The 22,426-nt window shown below is 38.7% G+C and overlaps 1 protein-coding gene across 2 annotated transcripts in view; it reads right to left on the bottom strand.

Annotated features, from left to right (window-relative positions):
* Positions 1–3,933: 3,933 nt before the first annotated feature.
* The window catches only part of LOC107400477 (uncharacterized), a 35,048-nt gene continuing 16,555 nt past the window's right edge, over positions 3,934–22,426 (bottom strand). Inside the window, exons 2-4 of one of the 2 annotated variants that reach the window (XM_076573837.1) lie at positions 10,301–10,427; positions 10,049–10,109; positions 3,934–9,046 (exon numbers count right to left, since the gene is read on the bottom strand). In XM_076573837.1, the coding sequence (XP_076429952.1) occupies positions 7,324–9,046; positions 10,049–10,109; positions 10,301–10,427 (1,911 nt within the window). In that variant the 3' untranslated portion in view covers positions 3,934–7,323. The remainder of the gene's footprint in view (positions 9,047–10,048; positions 10,110–10,300; positions 10,428–22,426) is intronic. The other variant, XM_076573836.1, reaches the window with a different exon arrangement.

Raw genomic sequence — 22,426 nt, 5'->3', positions numbered from 1 at the left:
GGATTTGGTTTGTCAGATGCCTATTGGCTACAAGCCATAGAACCACAATGTGCAGAACTTATGTTAGTCATAAATGGTAAAGTTTCTCGGGTCTTTTAGATACAGGCACAGATTTCTCTGTTATATCTGCTAGTCAATGGCCTGCTCTGTAGCAAAAAATGGAGACTATTACACAGCTGCAAGGGATTGGCCAAACTCAGTGTCCTGAGAAGAGCAGTAATGAGCTCTCCTGGAGGGATGAAGAGAGTCATGAAGGGAATTTTCTGCCATACATTGCCCCTCACTCACCTGTAAATTTGTGGGTTGAAATGTTATGAGCCATATGGGAATATATTTATATCGTCCGATACAACTCTCTATAAACAAGGAGGTCATGACCAAAAGTTAGCAGAAATGTCATCTTTAACCCCTAAAGAAAAAGTGAATAAGGAAGGTATGGAGCATTTTTAAGAAGGGTCATTGAGCAGCCTGTACTTCATGCAGATCCTATAACTTGGAAATCTAATCAACCTGTGTGGATAGATCATTGGCCTCTAACAGAAAAAATACAGGCTGTCCAGCAGTTAGTACAGGAACAGGTGAGTGGTGGTTGTATTGAGCCATCTAATTCTCTCTGGAATTCTTCTATTTTCCCAATCAAAAAGAAGTTAGAAGTTATCTCCAGAAATAATGGAGATTATTACAGGATTTGAGGAAGATTAATGAGACCATACAACCAACAGGAGCTTTGCAGTCTGGGTTGCCTATCCCTACTGCCATACCAGAAAATACGGATAATATTATTTTGGGTTTAAAGGATTGTTTATATGCTATTCCTTTAGCTCTCCAGGACTGTCAAGGATTTGCATTTAGTGTTCCCTCAGTCAACTTTAAAGAACCCATGAAAAGTTTCCATTGGAAAGTTTTGCCCCGAGGAATGGTTAATAGCCCAACACTGTGTCAGAAATTTGTAGCTCAAGCTATCCAAAAAGTTAGAGAGCAAGTTCAGCTGGCTTATATTATTCATTACATGGATGATATTTTGCTTGTGCATAAAGACAAAGAAATTTTGCTTGATGCCTTAGGACAGCTTCAGCACTGTCATACTCATTCAGGGTTAATGATCACTTCAGAGATAGTGCAAAGACAGTCACCTTTTCCATATCTAGGACATGTATTATACCCCAAGGAAATAAAGCTTCAAAAATTGGAAATAAGAAAGGATGAGTTAAAAACTTTAAATGGTTTTCAGAAATTATTGGGGGATATACAATGGTTACACTCTTATGTAAAACTCTTTGCTGGTGATTTGAACCCCTTAAGGGGTGTTGTAAAAGGAGATAATGATCCTAATTCACCCAGAGAGTTAACTGAAGCAGGTAGACAAGTTCTCTTGCAAGTTGAAAAGGCTATTCAAAACCAGTAAGTACATTACATTAATTTCACCCTACCTTTTTATACATATATTTTACCCACTAGACATGCTCCTACAGAAGTGTTATGGCAAAACAATCCTCTCTTATGGTTACAGCTTCCTGTTTCACCAATCAAAACATTGAATCCCTGCTATGAATCTGTAGCTTGTTTGGCACAAAAAAGAATTGGATTTAGATGTTATTTTGTTATAGAACCTATGGTAATTAGTGTTCGTTTTACAAAGCAGCAAGTTGATTGGCTTTTTCAAAATAGTGATTCTTGGGCAATTGCTTTTTCTGTTTTCATGCCAAATTGATAATAAGTTCCCATATGATCCATTGTTGCAATTTATTGAAATGCATTCCTTTGTATTTCCTAAAATCACTATGAAAGACCCTGTAGATGATGCTATGCTAGTTTTTACTGATGGATCTTCTAATGGAAAGGGTGCTTATGTTATTAATGGAAAAAGTTATGTAGTACAAACAACTCCAGCTTCTGCACAGATAGTGGAATTACAGGCAGTGAACATGACTTTTCAGGTTCTTGTAGACACATCATTTAACTTATATATAGGCAGCCAATATATTTATAGAGCTCTTCAAATCATAGAAACTGTTCCCTATATTGGGACTAACAACAATCAAGTTAAAATGTTATTTCAACAAATTCAAGATGCTTTTCATAAAAGAAAGCTGCCATGCTTTGTGGGCCATATTAGAGCTCACTCCAATCTTCTTAGTCCTTTAGCTGAGAGTAATGCAATGGCTGATAAGTTAACAAGGATAGTAGCATTATCCCAAGTGGAATTGGCTCAACAGTCACATACTCTTCATCAAAATAGAAAAACCTTAAGAAAACAACTTGATCTTACCAAGGAAGCAGCTCAAAAAATAGTTAAACATTGTGGGGTATGTCCAAAATATTTTCTTGTCCCTCACTTAGGGGTAAACCATCGAGGTCTTCTTCCTAATCATCTAAGGCAAATGGATGTCACTCATATTGCAGAAATAGGCAAATTAAAATATGTATATGTGACCATTGACATTTATTTAGCATTTTTAATGACTAGTGCACAATCTGGGGAAGCTACAAAGCATGTAATTACACACTGCTTGAAGTGTTTTTTGTATATGGGTATAACAAAAAATTATTACAACTGATAATGGCTCTGGATATAGTAGTAAGGCTTTTCAACACTTTTGTACCCAATGGGAAATTTAACATAAAACAGGTATTTCTTACAATCCTCAGGGACAAGATATTGTAGAAAAGGCTCATAGCAGTCTTAAAATACAGCTTCAAAAACTAAAAGTAAAAAAGGAAGAAATTTACCCTCAATCACCACATAATGCATTAAATCATGCTCTTTTCATTCTGAATTTTTTGAATATGGATGTCTGTGAGCAGTCTGCCATGGATAGATTTTGGCACAGTGGTACCAAAATGACTTTTGCTCAAGTGAAATAGAAAGATTCCTGCTCAGGATTATGGAAGGGTCCTGATCCTGTGTTAATATAAGGTCGAGGACATGTTTGTGTTTTTTCACAAGAGGAGAATGAAGCTTGGTGGCTACTGGAGCATTTGGTAAGGAGCACGGAACTAAGAAAGGTCAGCTGCAATGACATTCTCATAGAGGAACTAGAATGAACGTGGCTGAATTAGTGTTTCACAGGTTTTGTCCCTGGTAAATGCAAAATGTAAGGAAATGGAGTTTGGAGCTATGCCACTTTTTGGCTTTATGGCTCCTTTGGGGAAATACTTTCTATCACCTAATAGCTGTGTAAGATTTTTGCCAAGGGATTTACAGCTGTTCAATATGGTCATTTCACCCTCAGCCCGAAGCAAAGCTTTTCAGTAGAGCAAATCAAAAGTCCTGCTGAAACAGAAACATTTGTCTACATTGAAGCACTTAGGGGAGCTATTATGAAGTGGGGTGAAGGGACAGCCTCTAGTTAAAAAATCATTTACCACTGAGAGCGCATCTCTGCTGGTTTCAGAATGGCTGAAAGAACTTAGCAACTTTGGGGTGTGGCTTCATCTCAAGAATGTTACAGTCCCTTAGCAACAAGTGTTACAACTCCATAATAACAACACTCACTAAATCCCAGTGTTGTATATCAAAGCTGACTATAAACTCTGAACTTTAGAAATGATTTGTGTACTTCCTGTTGTGTTAAGAGAGTCTTTCTAATAGTGCTATAGTATAAGTTTGGTAGAAATCATTTAGGTGTTTGCTAAGTTAGATATATGCTAATAGATGTATAGAATGTCTTTAAGACATGTAGTAATAAGTATTAAAAAGTAAAGACATGTAGTATATTTGCAAAGGTAGTCCTATGATAAGCTTGTAAAAAGTAAAGATGCTAGTTGCAAATGTAAGTTTAAATAAGAATATAAGAAGTAAATGTAAGTTTAAATAAGAATGTAAGAAGTAAATATATATTTGCTAAGGAGTTTCTTTAAGAATATTAGGTTGTAAGAAGCATAAATGAGTATACGTTGACATGTTATATGTGAGTTAGTAAAAAAGTGTAAATGTTGAGTGTGAGTGTATGTTTAATGTATATGGTGAAAAAGTATAAATGTTTGAATGGGAGTCTATGCTTAATATATCAAGCTGGCAGTCTGAGCATTTTCAAAAGCTCCAGAAGCTGCTAAGATGCTAAGAATTGCAGACACCAGAACCTGTGCAACAATTACAGACAGGCATCTGCAACTGAGACCCATTGGAAAATCAATGCAGCAAAGAAAAACCTGAGCTAGCAGCAAAAACGGTGCAGTTTAAAATGCTACTGTAACTAAAGATGTCTTTGGCTGGAGAATGAAAGCTGCAGAGATGCTTGTTTGAACTAAAATTGTTAGCTGCAAAAAGTTTTTACTTGTAAAACATTTCTTCATATTTGGAAAGCGAGTACCATGATTTACTTACTATTTAAATTTTGGTACTTAAGATATGAACAAAAGTGATTTCATTGCAATGGAATAATTTTGAATTTACTTATGGTGATGACCTAGGAACTGTTTTCTGGAATTATTTGTGTTAAAAAAGTGAACTATTTAAATGAAGAAATTTACTGTTTCTACCTAGGCTCGAGATACAGTTTTGCATATGCATATATGCCTTATTAACTGTGGTGATTCATGAAATGTTTTGTGTTAAAAATGGAACTTTTATTGGAAATGTTTATGTAAAAACGGACTTACTTATGGAACTGGTGTTGTGTTTAAATGGAAAAGTTTGGATTTTCTCCTAACTAGGTTCAAGATTTTGTTTTAAAAAATATAAAGAAAAGAGGGAGTTATGAGTGAATTAAGGTTGAATGTATTGATAGTAATCCACCCTTGTTTGAAGTTAATGAAATATTTAAGTTTGATGTGAATACATGAGTATTTTTTCCTATGTTCTCTTAGCAAGAAATTCAAATGGTTCTGTTAAGAGTTTAATTTGAGATGTAAGATTGACGGAATTGTAACTATATATAGCACAATTTGTTAACCTGTTGATGTTACTGATGAAACTAAGGGATTCTTTAAGTTTGCAAATACATTAAGAGTTTTTGTTTAAGAAAAGGCGGGATGCAGCTAAGACTACTGTAGTCACCTTGGACCCAATCCAAAAAAGAAATGTCATCTTTATTATTCTCAATTCCCATACTGGAAGAAGTGACAGCTATGGAGATTGCTATGAACTATTAATGAGGAGTTGTTTTTCATATATTAAAAAAGGGGGACCTGTGAGGGCCCATTTTCAGGTTTCCTAGTGGCTTTACCCAGCAGGTCTGCATAGAGAGGATGGTTGGACCATGGGTCTGAGTGCAGGTATCTGAGATCGTCTGTACTGGGCTGTGCTGGGGGGGGGGGAGCATCTTTTGTTCCAACTCTTGGCATTTCTGTAAATACCCTAGGGCAGAGACAGTCAAGGCCTGTTGGAATAAGTTCCAGGCTCTCTCAAGGTTATCCTGTATTTTCTGTTTCTCCCCACTCGAAATCCTTCTATCTAATATTTTCTGCTGCTCCTACTCAAGAGCACTCTGGGGAAATGTGGGGGTGGTGGGTAGTCCTCCCACAATTTGGGGAGATTTAGATGATAGCCCTGCAGGAAGAAGTATGTCCCTGGAAGTGAACATGAGAGTTCACATCCACACACCATTTCCAGTTCCCACTTTCATCTTCATGCCACAGGTAGAAGATGTGAATTCTTAGCTTCCTGCTTTAGCTGCCATGTTTGACACTTGTTGCCATGCCACTTTCATGGTGATCCTGTATCTTTGTGGACCCAAGGGCCAACTACTCTACAAGTTGACATAGACATATTTTATCACAGCAACAGAAAAGGCAATAATACACATCAAGTTTTATACCTGGATGCCTTAATTTCATGTAATTGAAGAGAAATGCGGAATAGAAAGGGTCTAGCTCATCATTTAAATTCATAGGTTTTTGTTTATATGAGTTTAAAAATGAAAATAGAAAAAGAGGGTCATCATAATGCTTGAACAGATTGGTGACACTTGTCAAATATTTTCTCCAGACTAATCTTGTGTAACTGAATGTAAATCTGTTGGGTAAAGATCTTACCAAATTCTTTATGGCCAGATTTCCCTCAGTATTAGTTTTTTTTTTTTTTTTTTTTTTTAAGGTCCTCAAAGACTACTATAAAATGAAAAGGCCTTAACAGACAAATTACACATTGAGTTTTACTCTTGTATAAAGACTAATATAAACTGCAAAACTATCACATTCACTACATTTATAGTTTTTTTTCCGAGTATGATTTTTTTCTCATGATTTCAAAGACTGCTGATTCATGCAAAGGCTTTAACATATTGATTACAATCATAGAGTCTCTCTCCAGTATATGTTTCTTTATGCATTCAGAGACTACCTGCACATGCAAAGGCTTTACCACATTGATTACATTCATAGCTTTTCTCTCCAGTATGTGTTCTTTCATGTACTTGAAGACTGGTCTGTTGTGAAAAGGTTTCACCACATGGATTACATTCACAGGATTTCATTCCAATACTTGTTCTTTTAAATATTTGGAGACTACTGGCACATGTAAAGGCTTAACCACATTAATTTCATTCATTGGGTTTCTCATTAGAATGTATTCTTTCATGTATTTAGAGAGGACTGTGGCATGAAAAGGCTTTATCACACTAATTACATTTGAAGGGCTTCTCAATAGTGTGAGTTCCTTTATGTATTCAGAGACTACTGGCACATCCAAGTTTTACCTCATTGATAATATTCATAGGGTTTCTTTCTTGTATGTGCTATTTTATGGATTTGAAGGTGATTGTGTTTTGAAAAGGCTTTATCTCATTGATTAGATTCATAGGGTTTCTCTCCAGTATATGTTCTTTTATGTATCTAAAGATGACCTTGAATTGCAAAGGCTTTACCACACTGATTACAGTTTTAGGGTTTCTCTCCAGTATGTATTCATTTATGTATTCTGAGATTGTTGAGACATACAAAGGTTTTGCCACATTCAATAAATTCATAGAGTTTCTGTCCAGAATGCATTCCTCTTGTATTTGGGCATGAAAGTGTCATATAAAGGCTTTATTACATTGATTGCATTTGTAAGGTAAGGTTCCTCTCCAGTATGAGTTCCTTTATGTATGCAGAGATTACCAGCACATGCAAAGGCTTTTATCACATTGACTACATTCATGGGGTTTCTCTCTAGATTGTGTTCTTTTATGTGTTTGGAGATGACAGTGTTGTGAAAAGCCTTTATTACATTGATTACATCTGTAGGGTTTCTCTCCAGTATGTGTTCTTTCATGTCCACAGAAACTATTGGTACATGCAAAGGCTTTACCATATTGATTACATTCATAGGGTTTCTATCCAGTATGAATTCTTTCATGAATTTAAAGGTTACTGTGTTGTGAAAAGCCTTTATCACGTTGATTACATTTGTAGGACGTCTCTCCAGTAATGTGTTCTTTCATGTCTTTTGAGATAACTGTGTCGGGAAAAGGCTTTGTCACATTGATTACATTTGTAGGGTTTCTCTCCAGTATGTGTTCTTTCATGTCTTCGGAGACTACTGGAACATGCAAAGCCTTTACCACATTGATTACATTCATGGGGTTTCTCTCCAGAATGTGTTCTTTCATGTATTTGGAGATGACAGTGTTGTAAAAAGGCTTTATCACATTGATTACATTTGTAGGGTTTCTCTCCAGTATGTTTTCTTTCATGTACTTGGAAACTACCAACACATGCAAAGCCTTTATCACATTGATTACATTTGTAGGGTTTCTCTCCAGAATGTGTTCTTTCATGCATTTGGAGAAGACTGTGTAGTGAAAAGTTTTTATGACATTGACTACATTTGTAGGGTTTCTCTCCAGAATGTGTTCTTTCATGTCTTTGGAGATGACTGTGTTGTGAAAAGGCTTTATCACATTGATTACATTTGTAGGGTTTCATTCCAGAATGTGTTCTTTCATGTTTTCGGAGACGACTAGAACATGCAAAGGCTTGATCACACTGATTACATTTGTAGGGTTTCTCTCCAGAATGTATTCTTTCATGTATTTGGAGATGACTGTGTCGTAAAAAGGCTTTATCACATTGATTACATTTGTAGGGTTTCTCTCCAGTATGTGTTCTTTCATGCATTTGGAGAGTACTGGCACATGTAAAAGCTTTATCACATTGATTACATTTGTAGGGTTTCTCTCCAGAATGCATTCTTTCATGTATTTGGAGACGACTGTGTCGTAAAAAGACTTTATCACATTGATTACATTTGTAGGGTTTCTCTCCAGTATGTGTTCTTTCATGCATTTGGAGATAACTGTGTTGTGAAAAGGCTTTATCACATTGATTACATTTGTAGGATTTCTCTACAGAATGTGTTCTTTCATGTATTTGGAGACTAGTGGCACATGCAAATGCTTTACCACATTTATTACATTTGTAGGGTTTATCTCTAGAATGTATATTTTCATGTCTTTGGAGACTATTGGCACATGCAAAGGCTTTATGACATTGATTACATTTGTAGGGTTTCTCTCCAGAATGTGTTCTTTTATGCATGTGAAGATTACTGGGTCCTGAAAAGGCTTTATCACATTGATTGCATTTGTAGGGTTTCTCTCCAGAATGTGTTCTTTTATGTATTTGGAGAGTATTGTGTTGTGAAAAGGCTTTATCACATTGATTACATTTGTAGGGTTTCTCTCCAGTATGTGTTCTTTCATGTCTTTGGAGACTACTGGTACATGTAAAGGCTTTACCACACTGATTACATTCATAGGGTTTCTCTCCAGTATGTCTTCTTTCATGTCTTCGGAGTCTACTGGTACATGCAAAGGCTTTACCACATTGATTACATTCATAGGGTTTCTCCCCAGTATGTGTTCTTTTATGTATTTGAAAATGATCATGACTTGTGAAGGCTTTACCACACTGATTACTCTCACTCATTTTCTCTCCAGTATGTGTTTCTTTATGTATTTGGAGACTAATGTTGTATGAAAAGGCTTCATCATATTGAATACAACTATAAAGTTTCTCTCTAGTATGAATACTTTCATTATTCTGAGGATGACTGTAATATAAAAATGCTTTTGCACATTGAGTATATTCAGAGGGTTTTTCCCCAATATGATTTTTTTTGTACCTGTAAAGATAATTGGCACATGTAAAAGCTTTATCACATTCAGTACACTGATGAATATTTATATCTGTATGAATTAACTTTACAATTTTGTCTAATTTTTAAGACAAATGAGAACATAAAGTTTACACTCATAGTGTTTCCCTTCATTTAGGGCTGTTTTGTGTCTTTGAAGGTATCTGTAATGGTAAGAGCCTTTTATAGGGTCCACATTTATAGAATCTTTTGTCTATATGAGATTCTTCACATATTTGAAAAGAACTAGAAGAACTCAAAGCTTTAACATACTTATTGCACTCATAAGTTTTCCAAAAGTGAGAGTCATACTCCACTTGCAAAGTGAACCAGGACAACAGACATATTTATACATTCCAATATTCATAGAGCTTTTCTCCAGTCTGGGTGTCTTGTTGTATTCCCAATGAAGTTGGAAAAATAATTAAACTTAAACTTGTATCACATCCAAAAATTCTACTCAAAGTGGGGAGTATTACTTATCTTCTAATTATTCTGTGTGTGAGAGAGTTATGTTTCATCCTTCATATGCTCACATGGCTTGTATCCAGAGTTGTGTATGATATACTGATAAAGGAAAACAAACAAATAAAATGTTTCCACACTGCATTCACACAACTTGACTTTCTGTTCCTCATAGATATATACTTGGATTTATACGTATCACCTATCCAACACATATTCCTTTTACAATATCTGAGTTGCATGAAATTAAACAGATTGGCTGTTCAACAACAGAACTATCATGGAGCTGTAATTAAAATAGGAATATCGGTGAAGGCATTGTTTCACTGTGTTCTTTCTTAGAAGAATGCCTTGCAAACACATATCAGCTTTCTGACATTGAGGTATTTGGTTTTGTGAGAATTTAACAATCATCAGTACACTTTAAACTGTGCTTATTTACATTGTTGCTTTTATTTAAAACTTCTGGGACACATTAAAATTTCTCCATAGGCACATTTATATCAGCCAGCACATGAAAAGTACCTTCTAAGTCTTCCAGAACTTTGACAACATTCTTCAATATCATGGTCTTCCCAACTGTAGCCTAAAATACAGTGCCAAAAAATACATATTATGGCAAACTCTACAAAAGTTATTATCTGTAGTTAATCTTAGATCAATGCCAGATTTACTCACCTCATTCTTCTTTCTCAATTGAAATTACAAAAGTGTATCAATAACTAAGGAAGACTTGTCCCCTTATTTTAAAATGTGATAAAAAAAATTCAGTCTTACCTACAGCAGTAAGGTTTCTGTAGGTCTCCCACATTACATCTTTGTAGAGATTCTTCTGGGAAGGATCCATCAAAGTCCACTCCTCCCACGTGAAGTCAATATGCACATCATCATAGGTCACTGCAGTCTAAAATATCCCATACATGTGTACAACAGAAAGTGTGATACTGACAGCATGGTGATGTACACTTCTTTGGCAGTATATTCATATAATTCTGGGGCTCTCCACAATTATTCCATGACACAAAAGTTCTAATCATCAACTCATTTTAGAAAACAAAAACTGAACAATGAGGTTTACATCTGTCATTTCTAAACATTTTGTCTAGGATATAGCCTTGCAGGAGTAATGCCTATTAAGAGATACAAAGAGGGGCCGGAGAGATGGCTCAGTGGTTAAGAGCACTGACTGTTCTTCCAGAGGTCCTGAGTTCAATTGCCAGCAACCACATGGCTCACAACCATCTGTAATCAGATATGGTACCCTCTTCTGGCCTGCATGCAGACATGCAGACAGCACACTGTATACATAATAAATAAATGAATGAATCTTTTTTTTTTTTTTTTTTGGTTTTTTGAGACAGGGTTTCTCTGTGTAGCTTTGCACTTTTCCTGAATCTCGCTCTGTAGACCAGGCTGGCCTCGTACTCTCATAGATCCTCCTGGCTCTGGCTCCTGAGTGCTGGGAATAAAGGCATGCGCCACCAACACCCAGCTAGGCTCACAACCAAAAAAAATTTTTTTTTAAAAAGAGAGATATAAAGAGAGAAGCAAGCAAACAGATCAAAATACACATTAGAGAAATTGAATGAACAATTACTAACTACAAAAAAGATGGGCAAGTTGGGTGTACTGGCTCAAGTCTTTAATCCCAGCACTCACAAGGCAAAGGCAGGAGAATTTAATTGAGTTTGCTGACAGCCTGCCTATGCAATGAATTTCAGGTTAGCCAGTTATATATGAGTAAGACCCTTTCTCCCCCATAAAAATAAATTGTACAAGAAAGGTAGAAAGAACTTGCAGGTTTCTATGGAAGTTTCTACAAAGAATTATGCATACACTCCAGTTCTGTTTTGATCTTCCAGAAACCAGTTTAAATTATAACAATAATAAGATCTTACTAAAAGGGAATGCATGTTTAAAGTTACAAGTGAACAGATGAAAACATTAGCAATATAAATGTTGATCATAAACAATAACATAGGACAGTAGAAATGGCTCAATATTTAAGAGCTCTTGTTGGTCTTACAGTCAGTTGGGCTCATCATAAATGGGGGCTTACAACTATCCATTACTACAAGTTCAGGGGTCGTGAAACTATCTTCTGATTGCTGTGAGGACCAGGCACACATGTGGTGCATATCCATGCATACAAGCAAAAGATGCACATTCCACAAAAGAATTGAAAACCAACATAATAGGTAGGAAGAATGTCACATAGCTGCAACTGAATGACTCAAAGGGCTCACGCAGTTTTAATGTCATGAGTACTGTCATCCTGGGAAAGAGAATGATACATTCTGCGATAATTCAAAATTCAAGATGTGGGTGAAGCTCAGCAAAACAGCATATGCTTGACATGTAGAAATACCTATACAACAAGCCCATCACCCAATAATATAAAAACAAAAAAGCCCAGGCATGATGGCCAACATTTAATCACAGGATATAAGAGCCAGAATAATTTGGATCTCTGAGTTCAGGTCAGCCTGGTATACAGATGTACTTTCAGGACAGCCAGGGATGCACAGAGAAACCTTCTCTTCAAAAACAAAAGTAAAAACAAAAATTGACAAAAACTCAGGTTACAAAATGTCTTAGTACTGAATATCAATTGTTTCAACTATATCTTATAGGATTTAGTGATACCATGTATAGCAGTGGTATAAGACATGACAGCCAGACACAAAGAATATTAGCTAAGGACAAGGGCTGTGGAATCCTCAGGTGACTGGGCTGTACCAATGCCTGTGCTTGAGCCCATCTGTGCTGGCTGGGATGTTGTCTGTGTGACTGTGCTGTGATATGGGTCCGGTGGCTTGCTCATTGTGGACATTGTTGTTGGAGTTGGGGAAACAGTTACAGTATCATTTTCCTGAGTCTCAGACAGGACTTTGCTGTGAACAGTTTTCCTCAGGGTGGCTGTGGTTGGTGAAGAGGTGTTTATAACTGCCAAACTTGTCATGGGTAAAGGTTTGTTTGTGTCAGTGACTTTGTCTAGTTTTAGTAAAAGTGGAGTTAAAGCTGACTTCTCAGGAAGAGTGGGTGTCCCAGTTCCAGATGATGGGATGGTATCCTCATGTGTACTTAATGCTGTTGAAGGTATTGTCAAGGTCCTGTCTGTTTTTCTGAGGCCTAGAGATACTGATGATCCTATTCCAGTGTTGGTGGACTTTGGTAATAATAGAGTTGTACCTAGAGGCATGATAACAGTAGAAAGTGTCTGTGCTGACTGGAAAGGTGTCTGTGTGATTATGCTGTGGTGTGTGTCTGGTGACTTCCTCATTGTAGAGGTTGTTGCTGTGGTTGGGGGTACAGCTGCATAGGAAATGGATTGAAGCTAAAGACACTCAAATTCCTTCCACAGTGAGGAATTTCATCCATAAGGACTCTTCCTACTAAAGGTTCCCCAAGCACACAAAAGAAAGCCACCAAGGAGAGAGAAATATTCAAATACATTATCCTATCTGGGAGGGTTTTCATTCAATTGAAAACATTCTGAACATAGGCTTATGGTCACCCCATGATCAAAACGCATTTAGTCTATCTTCAATGATCCTCATAGTCTTCAACAGCACCTACAATTTCAAATGTTCAAGGTCTCTTTGGACACTCGGTGATTCCTTCACTCTGACATCTTGTAAAATCAGAAAAGGAGTTACATCTTTCCAACATACACTGGCACAGACTACTCATTACCATTCCCAAAGAGGAAGTAGAACACAGTAAGTGAAGACTGGACCAAGGCAAGCCTGAAACTCAGCAGGGTAAACACCAAATCCAGCACCTCTGTCTCAGACATATGAGGCTTCCATTTCAAAGCTTAGGTGTCTCATTTTCCTGAAATTTCTCATATATCTCTTTGGCTACTTCCATTCCCTATATGCAGCTCTCCATGGCAGATGTCTCACAGCTTTGGTATCTCAACATTTTGTGGGCTCAAAATGCAACCTGGGCTTCATGCTCAAAGCTTCAAGCAATGAACTTTCACAGGATCCTCACTGGGGTTCTGGCTCTGCCAAACATAGATGACTGCAAAAGTGCTAAACTGAAACCACAGATCAGTAATCCATGACCAGAAATTTTGATTCTTTCTTATTTCAAGGACCAGCACAAGTTTGGCTTCTTAATTGAGATGGACCTTGCAGAGTTTGGACAACACTTGCAGCAGGTTTTGTATGAAGCTTCTTTCTGGGAATAGGAATCACTTTGCCTAATCCTCTCATTAGTTGAAGGCTTAACATGAAGCCCTGAGGGTACCTAGATAGGCTTTCTTCTCTTTAATGGTGATCTCCTTGAAAATTCCTATCTGTTTCAGCACATGACTGCCATCAGAAACTACCTTTTCATTGTCACTGGTTTCTGAAAAAAGTATTGCTTTTTTCACTGTAGACTTGAATGAGTCATCAGTAATAAGTAAGAAACAGATTCAATATTCCATCTAAGAAATCAGCCCATTACTTTTTAATTTGGCCTTACTCAATTTCTCAGGGCAAGGACAGAATAAGGAAGATTCTAGGCCAAATAAGACACAAATTACCTCTAGCTTAATGTTTCCTAGAGTCTACTTCTCACTAAAATCTATGACCTTGACCTCCTCTGTATGCATTACTCTCAAGAGTCTCATCTTCCTCATCCTACAAGAACAGCCTATTGAGTTCTGTGTATAGTTTTCTATGACTTTTGTCATTTAAGTCCCAATATCTTCTACATTCCTCTAAAGGACAACATTCCCAGATTCTTCCCAGCAACACAATCACTTTTGGTGTTCCATTTTTTGTTCTAACTTGCTTCTCTGCTGCTGTGATTAAATCCTCTAATCAAAATCATCTCAGGTAAGTTTATTTAGCTGATTTTGCCAGGTCACAATCCATCATTGTGGTATAGAAAATGAAGATTAAAACCACAGGCAAACACTGTGTCCTGGCCTTCTCACTTGCTTTGTCACTGTCTTGTGCTCAGCCAGCTCTCCTATCCATCCCAGGTCCACTTGCTTAGAGATATTGCCAACACACTGGAAGAGCCTTCCCACATCAATCATCAATGCAATCTCATACAGACATAGCTCTTCCTGACAATTATGAATAAACCAGCTTTGAACATAGTTAAGCAAGTGTATTTGTGGCAGGATGGAGAAACATTTGGGGGATATATGCCCAAGAGTGGTAATAGCTGGGTTTTGAGGTAGATAGATTCCCAATCATCTGAGGAACTGGTATATTAATTTCCATAATGGCTGAACAAGTTTTCACTCCCACCAGCAGTGGAGGAGTGTTCCCCTTGTTCCACATCCTGGCCAGCATGAGCTGTCACTTGTGTCATTCATCTTAGCCATTCTGACAGGTGTAAGATCAAATATCAAAGTAATTTTGATTTACATTTCATTGATTGCCAAGGATGTTTAACATTTCCTTAAGTGTTTTTCAGCCATTTTAGATTCCTCTATTAAGAATTCCATTTAGATATGTACCATATTCTTTAATTGAACCATTTTATTTGTTGATATCTAGTTTCTTGAGTTGTTTATTATTCTGAGTGAGGCAACCCAGAATTACATAGACAAAGGTGATGTTATTCACTTATAATTAGACATTAGCTGTCAAATAAACAATACCAACAATATAATCCACAGACCCAGAGAGGATAAGGAACCAGGATGGTTGTGGAGGCAGAGGAATGCATGGATCTCCCTGGCAAGAGGAGATAGAAAAGATTTTATGGGTGGAGTGGGGGCAGGAACAGAAAATATCAAGAAACAGAGGGACAGAGGGAGAGAATATAGGAAAAAGTGAGTGCAATAGGGGAGATATTAGGGGGAGATGTGGAAACCTAGTATGATAGAAACTTTCGGGAAGCTATCAGGGTGACTCTAATGAGGACTCCAAATATTTGAGAATATGGAGCCTGAACTAGCCATATAAGGCTCCCAGTGGTGGGAATGGGACACCAACCTAGCCACAAAAATGTTCATCCCACACTTACCTTGTCTGCAAGATATTCTGGGGCAATGGTGTCTTGGAATTTGTGAAGTAATCAACCAATTACTGAACTAAATTGAGGCCCAAGATCAAAGAGGAAGCCCATGCCCAACACTGCTTGGATGAATAAGAACCAAAAGTTGGATGGCTCAGAGAACTAGGGTAGAACCAAATACAAATGACCAAAAAGAAAAAAAGTCAATGAATTAATATCTAACAATATTCTATTATCATAGATTAGTACCCAGTCCAATTGTCATCAGAGAGGCCTCCTCCTGCAGCTGATGGGAGCAGATGCAGACATCCTCATCCAAATATTACCTGGAGCTCTGGGAACCCTGCATAAGGGTGGACTGTAGGACCCAGAGGGGTCAAGGACATCAGGAGAACATGTCCACAAAATGAACTAGGCAGGGACGAAAGGGGCTCAAAGAGACACATGCAGCAACCATGGTCGTGCATGGGTCTGTGCCAGGTCCTCTGCATACATACTGTGGTTTTTTACCTTGATATGTTTGTGGGAGTGAGGGTATCTCTGATGATTTTCCCTATTCTTAGATCCTTTTCCGCCTCCTGGGTTGCCTAATCCAGCCTTGATATGAGAATTTGTGCCTAATCATACTATAACTTGCTGTGTCATGTTTTGTTGATATGCCTGAGAGATCTGCCCTTTAGTGAAGAGAAATGAAGGAGGAGGGGATTTAGGGGAGAGAGGTACAGAGGAGTGGAACAAGGGGAAACTGTATTTTGGGGTGTATTGTGTGAGAAAAAAAATTTTTTTTTTTTTTTTTGGTTTTTCGAGACAGGGTTTCTCTGTGTAGCTTTGCGCCTTTCCTGGAACTCACTTGGTAGCCCAGGCTGAGAAAATAAATTTTATTTTATTTATTTTTTTTTTTTTTTGGTTTTTCGAGACAGGGTTTCTCTGTGTAGCTTTGCGCCTTTCCTGGAGCTCACTTGGTAGCCCAGGCTGGCCTCGAACTCACAGAGATCCGCCTGGCTCTGCCTCCGAAAATAAATTTTAATAAAGAAAGGAAGTAGAGGAATAGGGACACAGTGAGGCAAGATTGGACCAAGGTAAGACTAAAACTCAGCAGGGCAAACACCAAATACTGTTGCTCTGTCTCAGATACATGGGGTTTCATTCTCAAAGGACTTAGATATCTTTAACACTGCAACTTTTCATACATGTCTCTCCTTTGTTACTTCCACTCCATGTATGCAGCTTTCCATGGCAGATGTCCCATAGCTTGGGTATTTCAACATCTGATGGTCTCAAATTGCAACCCAGCTTCATCTTCACACCTTTATGCAATGAACACTCATAGCCTCCACACAGTTTCTGACTCTGACAAAAACAAAAGTGTACAACAGTGCTAAACTGATGCCGTGGAAGAAATCATGACCATTAAATTGTGCATCTTTCCTGTTTACAGAACCAGTGAAACATGGGTGATTCCTCCAAAATTGGCTTCAAAGTTGTGATGGACCCTGCCATGCTTCAAACTGATTTGCAGCAGACTCTGCATGAAGTTGCAACCTGGTACTAGAAATCACTTTGCTCAATCCATCTATAAATTAAAGGTTTAGCTGATGGAGCCTTACACATAGGGCTGATAAGCATCTGCTATAAAACAAGGGAGTTCTCTTTAATAGTAACAATCTTCTTGAAAGTTCCTGCTGGCTTCTCCAGCAGACTGTCATCTAAAACAACATAGTGCTATTTTTCAAATTTTTATTAAAAAATTTTCTATTCATTTTACATACCAACCACAGATACCCCCTCCTCCCTCCTGCCATCCCTCAGCCTTCCCCCCACTAACTCCCCATTCCCACCTCCTCCAAGTCAAGGTTTCCAATGGGGAGCCAGCAGAGACTGGTACATTCAGTTGAGGTAGGTCCAAAGCCCTTTATTCTGCAAAAGGCTGCCCAAAGTGTCACACCTTAGGCACTGGGCTCCAAAAAGCCTGCTCATGCACCAGGGATGGATACCAATCACCCTGCCTGGAGGCCCACCAAACAGTTCAAGCTAAATAACTGTCTTCCATATCCAGAAGGCCTTGTCTAGTCCCATGAGGGCTCCTCAGCCATCGGTTCACCGTTCAGGTGTGTCCACTAGTTTGGCGGGCATCTCTCCATGTTTTTCCATCATGATCTCAATGTCCCTTGCTTATAGAATCCCTCCTCTCTCTCATCAATTGGATTCCTGGAGCTCAGCCTGGGACCTGGCCATGGATCTGTGCATTTGATTCCATCAGTAACTGGATGAAGGCTCTATGATGACAGTTAGGGTATTCACTAATCTACTTACTGGAATAGACCAGTTCAGGCACCCTCTCAACTATTGCTAGTAGTCCAAGGTGAGGTCATCCTTGTGGATTCCTGGGAACTTCCCTAGTACCCTGTTTCTCCCTATTCCCACAATGTCTTCATTTATCATGGTATCTCTTTCCTTGCTCTCCCACTCTGTCCCTGTTCCAGCTCAAACCTCCCATTTCCTTATGTTCTCATACCTCATTCCTTGCCCTCCATTATCCCCCCAACACCCCCAGTTTGCTCATGTAGATCTCATCTATTTCTCCATCTCTGGGCTACCTATGTGTCCCCCTCATGGTCCTCTTTGTTATCTAGCTTCTGTGGAGCTGTGGGTTGTAGTCTGATTATCCTTTGCTTTATACATCTAGTATCCACTTATGAGTGAGTACACACCATGTTTATTCTTCTGGGTTTGGGCTACTCACTTAGGATGATATTTTTCTAGTTCCATCCACTTGTCTGCATACTTTATGATGATATTTTTTTAACTGCTGAGCAGGAATCCATTGTGTATATGTGGCACATTTTCTTTATCCATTGTTTGGTTGAGTGGCATCTAAGTTGTTTCCAAGTTCTGGTTATTATGAATAATGTTGCTATGAACATAGATGAGCATGTGTCCTTGTGGTATGATTGAACATTCCTTGGGTATATGCCCAAGAGTGGTATAGCTGGGTCTTGAGGTAGACTGAGAATTTTCTGAGAAACCACCATACTGATTCCCAAAGTGGTTGAACAAGTTTGCATTTCCACCAACAGTGCAAGAGTGTTCATCCTCTCCAACATAAGCCATCTTCAATATTTTTGATCATAGCCATTCTGTCAGGTGTAATGAGGTATCGCAGAGTCATTTTGATCTCCATTTCCCTGATGACTAAGGATGTTGAGTAATTCCTTAAAAGTCTTTCAACCATTTGAGATTCTTCTACTGAGAATTCTGTTTAGCTCTTTAGCCCATTTTTAATTTTATTGTTCGATATTTTGAGGTCTCGTTTTTTGAATTCTTTATATATTTTGGAGATCAGCTCTCTACAATTAATAAATGGGACTTCCTGAAAGCTTTTGCAGGGCAAAGGACACAGTCAATAAGACAATACAACAGCCTATAGAATGGGAAAGATCTTTACTAATGTCACGTCTGACAGAAGAAGTGCATTCAAAGAAAATGAAATTAAAAAAATAATAGTCTTTTAGCATGATAAAAGTACTTTATTTTTAAGATAAAAAATGAGCTATATTAGCTATATTGACTTTAAAAAAGAGTAGAATCTTCCCTAGTTGAGGAAATGCAATTAATAAGAGACTGACTGATCTTGCCCATATGCACATGTTAGCTACTGAGATCTGGAACTTGACACACAGAGTTACAGGCAATGGTCTATTTCTCAGTCTTCTAAGCTGACATAATTCTGTCAAGTAGAACTGAACATATCTGCAAAGGAGAGTTGTCTAATTGGAAATTCAATATTCATTGGCTCAAACTAACTTTCTCAAATTGTACACCCACCAATCTGGTCTGTGTTCATGATATGAATTAAAATATGCTGGAAAAATACAAAATCACTCACCCTGAAACAGTAAGGTCCTCTTTCATAATGGTGACTCCAGCAGCTGATTGCCAACCCTGTTTCCCCCTGAAGTACACACAATAAACTATTCCTCCTATTCTCATCTGAAGGCATAAGCCATACACCACATGCAGATCTTTTTCCTATGACTGCAATAGATAGTCAACTACATGACACAAATGGGTAATTTTAAATCTCTGAGGTGGTAGAGTCATTTAATTTAAGAATTTCTAATGTTTGATCATGGAAACCAAGGTCATCGATGTGGGGACCAACGTACTGGAATCAAGGGCACTTGAATCAATATAAAAGTGTTTCAGAAAAAAATTTCTAAATAGCTGGAGGTGCAGCTGTTCAAGAATTAATATGCCGCCGGGCGGTGGTGGCGCACGCCTTTAATCCCAGCACTCGGGAGGCAGAGCCAGGCGGATCTCTGTGGGTTCGAGGCCAGCCTGGGCTACCAAGTGAGATCCAGGAAAGGCGCAAAGCTACACAAGAGAAACCCTGTCTCGGAAAACCAAAAAAAAAAAAAAAAAAAAAAAAAAAAAAAAGAATTAATATGCCTTCCAAAGGAGAAATCACTCCATACACTTGAGATTAAAATAGAAAAATTTTATTAATGATAACATGTATCCATTTCTGACTAATGCTCAATGAGGAGCCAGCCTGGAACAGATTTTGCATTCCACATGTTCTGTCATCCTTAAGTTTCTTTTAGGTTCAGGCTCCAGTTACACTTTGAACAATTTAAATAGGATTAGGAGATTGCAAGTCTAGCCACTTAGGCAGACGGGAAACTCACACAGCAAAGATAATTCCAGATTTATTCCTAAGTACAACACTAACCTGAAACAGCAGGTCATTCTTCAGTGACAGGGTCCTGAGGTAGAGGTGCCAGGAGATGAGAAGGCACCTCCTCATCCAGGGGATGAGAAGAGTAGGAAAAGTAGAAGTCAGAAAAAATAAAGGCTGGTATGGGGAGGTCTTGTACAAGTTATGCCTCATGCCAAGTAAACTTCTTAAGGAGAATAGCATCTTCCAGTAGGAAATGGAAGAAAATGAGAGACTTCTATGAAGTCAGCAGAAGCTACCATACAATGGTGCAAACTCAGGAGGAGGCATTTCACACACTGCTACATAAGGAGAACACAGAGTATCTCAGAAACATTACTGGCTAAGCACACAGTGGCCTTGGGATTGATAACCATAGTGCCCTGTGGTAATAAGAGTTGTATTCTCAGGATCTAAAGCAACCCCTTCACAAAGGTCCTGGCCCCAGATCATTACCAGCTCTCCCTAGCATATTCCTGGTTTTAAAGAAGGAGCTCTATTTTATTCTCAATACATAAGGTCTTTAGGAAAAGCTCCCAAGTCCTAGACTCCAGGCCTTTTCTGGTTCTCTGAAGCACCTTCCTTCTCTCTGTGTGAGGGCCTAGAGGAAAAGTCTTGTTGATCAGGCCATCATTCAACACAGTAGTGTTTTCCTATTCAAATAGGTGTCACCTTGTCCATCTGTCAGAACCATGCTTTTCGAAAAAAAATTAAGACCTTAATTGCATACCAGGCCTTAAGGTTGGTTGTGACCCTGTAGTGCCCCCAGAGCAGCTTGTCAGAGGCCTCTTCTTTGATATAAGGATGGACCTAGTGGCTGCTTGAAAATCAGGGGTGTCTCCTTTGTCATAGTTTGGGGCCAAATGCCTGGGCAATCTTGGTGAACAAATGTGGATGCTATCATCTTAATCTCTAACAGGCCTGGTTAGCATATACTTATCTTTGTGGTATTTTAGAGGCAGCCTCCCTTAGCTAAATTCTACTCTCTATGACTTACTATCTCCTAAGCATTGGTAAATCCTTTATATCACCAATTCTACTCCTCTACATCACAGCTTAGTGGGGAGTGCTACTCAACACAAGAGTTGCCATTTATAATTCCTATAAAATTATTTGCAAATTCATCATTAGAGAAATGAGGCCTCTACAAATTTAAGAGCTGCCTTCTATGACTGCATGAAAAGCATGTTGACCTTGACTACAAAGATGTTTCTACACATAGCTTCCTGTTCCCAATGCTCTGAGCAAGGTTGCTTTAGATCCTGAGGCTGTCCGCAGAGCAATGTTATTCAGAGTCCTACACCTGGGTCCAGGGAGTTGCAAGGACCACATGATACCTCACAGGATGGGGAATCTGGCTACAGGGTCCCACCCAACCCCAGGGAGGACTGCCACATGCCACACAGGCTTCTGAGGCTCACCATTTGCTCCCCCTGACCTAGGGACAGCAGCCTCTTGCTCACCATGCCGTGACTTCCCAGCTCACCCATGCTCTCTCCTCTGCTCCTTCCAACAGCACAGGCAGCACACAAAACCACTGGTATACACTCTGTTACAAAGACAAGCCTGCAGCCTGGCCCTGGAAAGCCCACCCCCACCACTCTCCTCTGACTGGCAGGTAAGACTGGAGGGCCTGATTGGCTACTGAGGCCTGAGTAACAAGAGCACCTTCCTTAGGGTAACAGTGTGCTTAAAGACTCTGTACAGTGAGTGGTTCCTGGCCCTGCCTTCCACCCAAGACACAGACCTTTTCCAGATCTGCAGAGATTTCCATTACAACAGCACTGGCCCCTGGCTCAAATAGCTGACCTTGCTATATTCCTGCACTCCACAGGCACTTCCCCTTCTTCCTCCTGGACACCACGTGACTAGCTTGCACAGCCCATTACACAGTGTGGAGGGGAGTGATTCCCCTCTCCACAAGGTTGAAGGATGCCCAGAATATTAACAATTAAAGAGAGATTTTAGGACATAAAATGAAATGTCTATTTTATGGCTTCACACTGAGGTCTGATGAACTCAGGTACTTTTTACCTGGTTGCCACAGGGATTTTAGACAACCAAGAGAGAAAAGCAGGAATCACATCACAGACAAGATAGATCTTTCTTCCATCAGAAGGCTGGATGATGGTTTCATTGCTTTAGGAGTTTTATTCCCAAAATTCCTATCAATCTCTTGACAATTTAACAACAATATGAAGTGTAGTCTTCACAAT

This window comes from Peromyscus maniculatus, chromosome 6 (assembly GCF_049852395.1).
Source record: "Peromyscus maniculatus bairdii isolate BWxNUB_F1_BW_parent chromosome 6, HU_Pman_BW_mat_3.1, whole genome shotgun sequence".
NCBI lineage: Eukaryota > Metazoa > Chordata > Mammalia > Rodentia > Cricetidae > Peromyscus > Peromyscus maniculatus.
The sequence above is the reverse complement of the archived record's forward strand: the minus strand, read 5'-3'. Positions and strand labels throughout refer to the sequence as shown.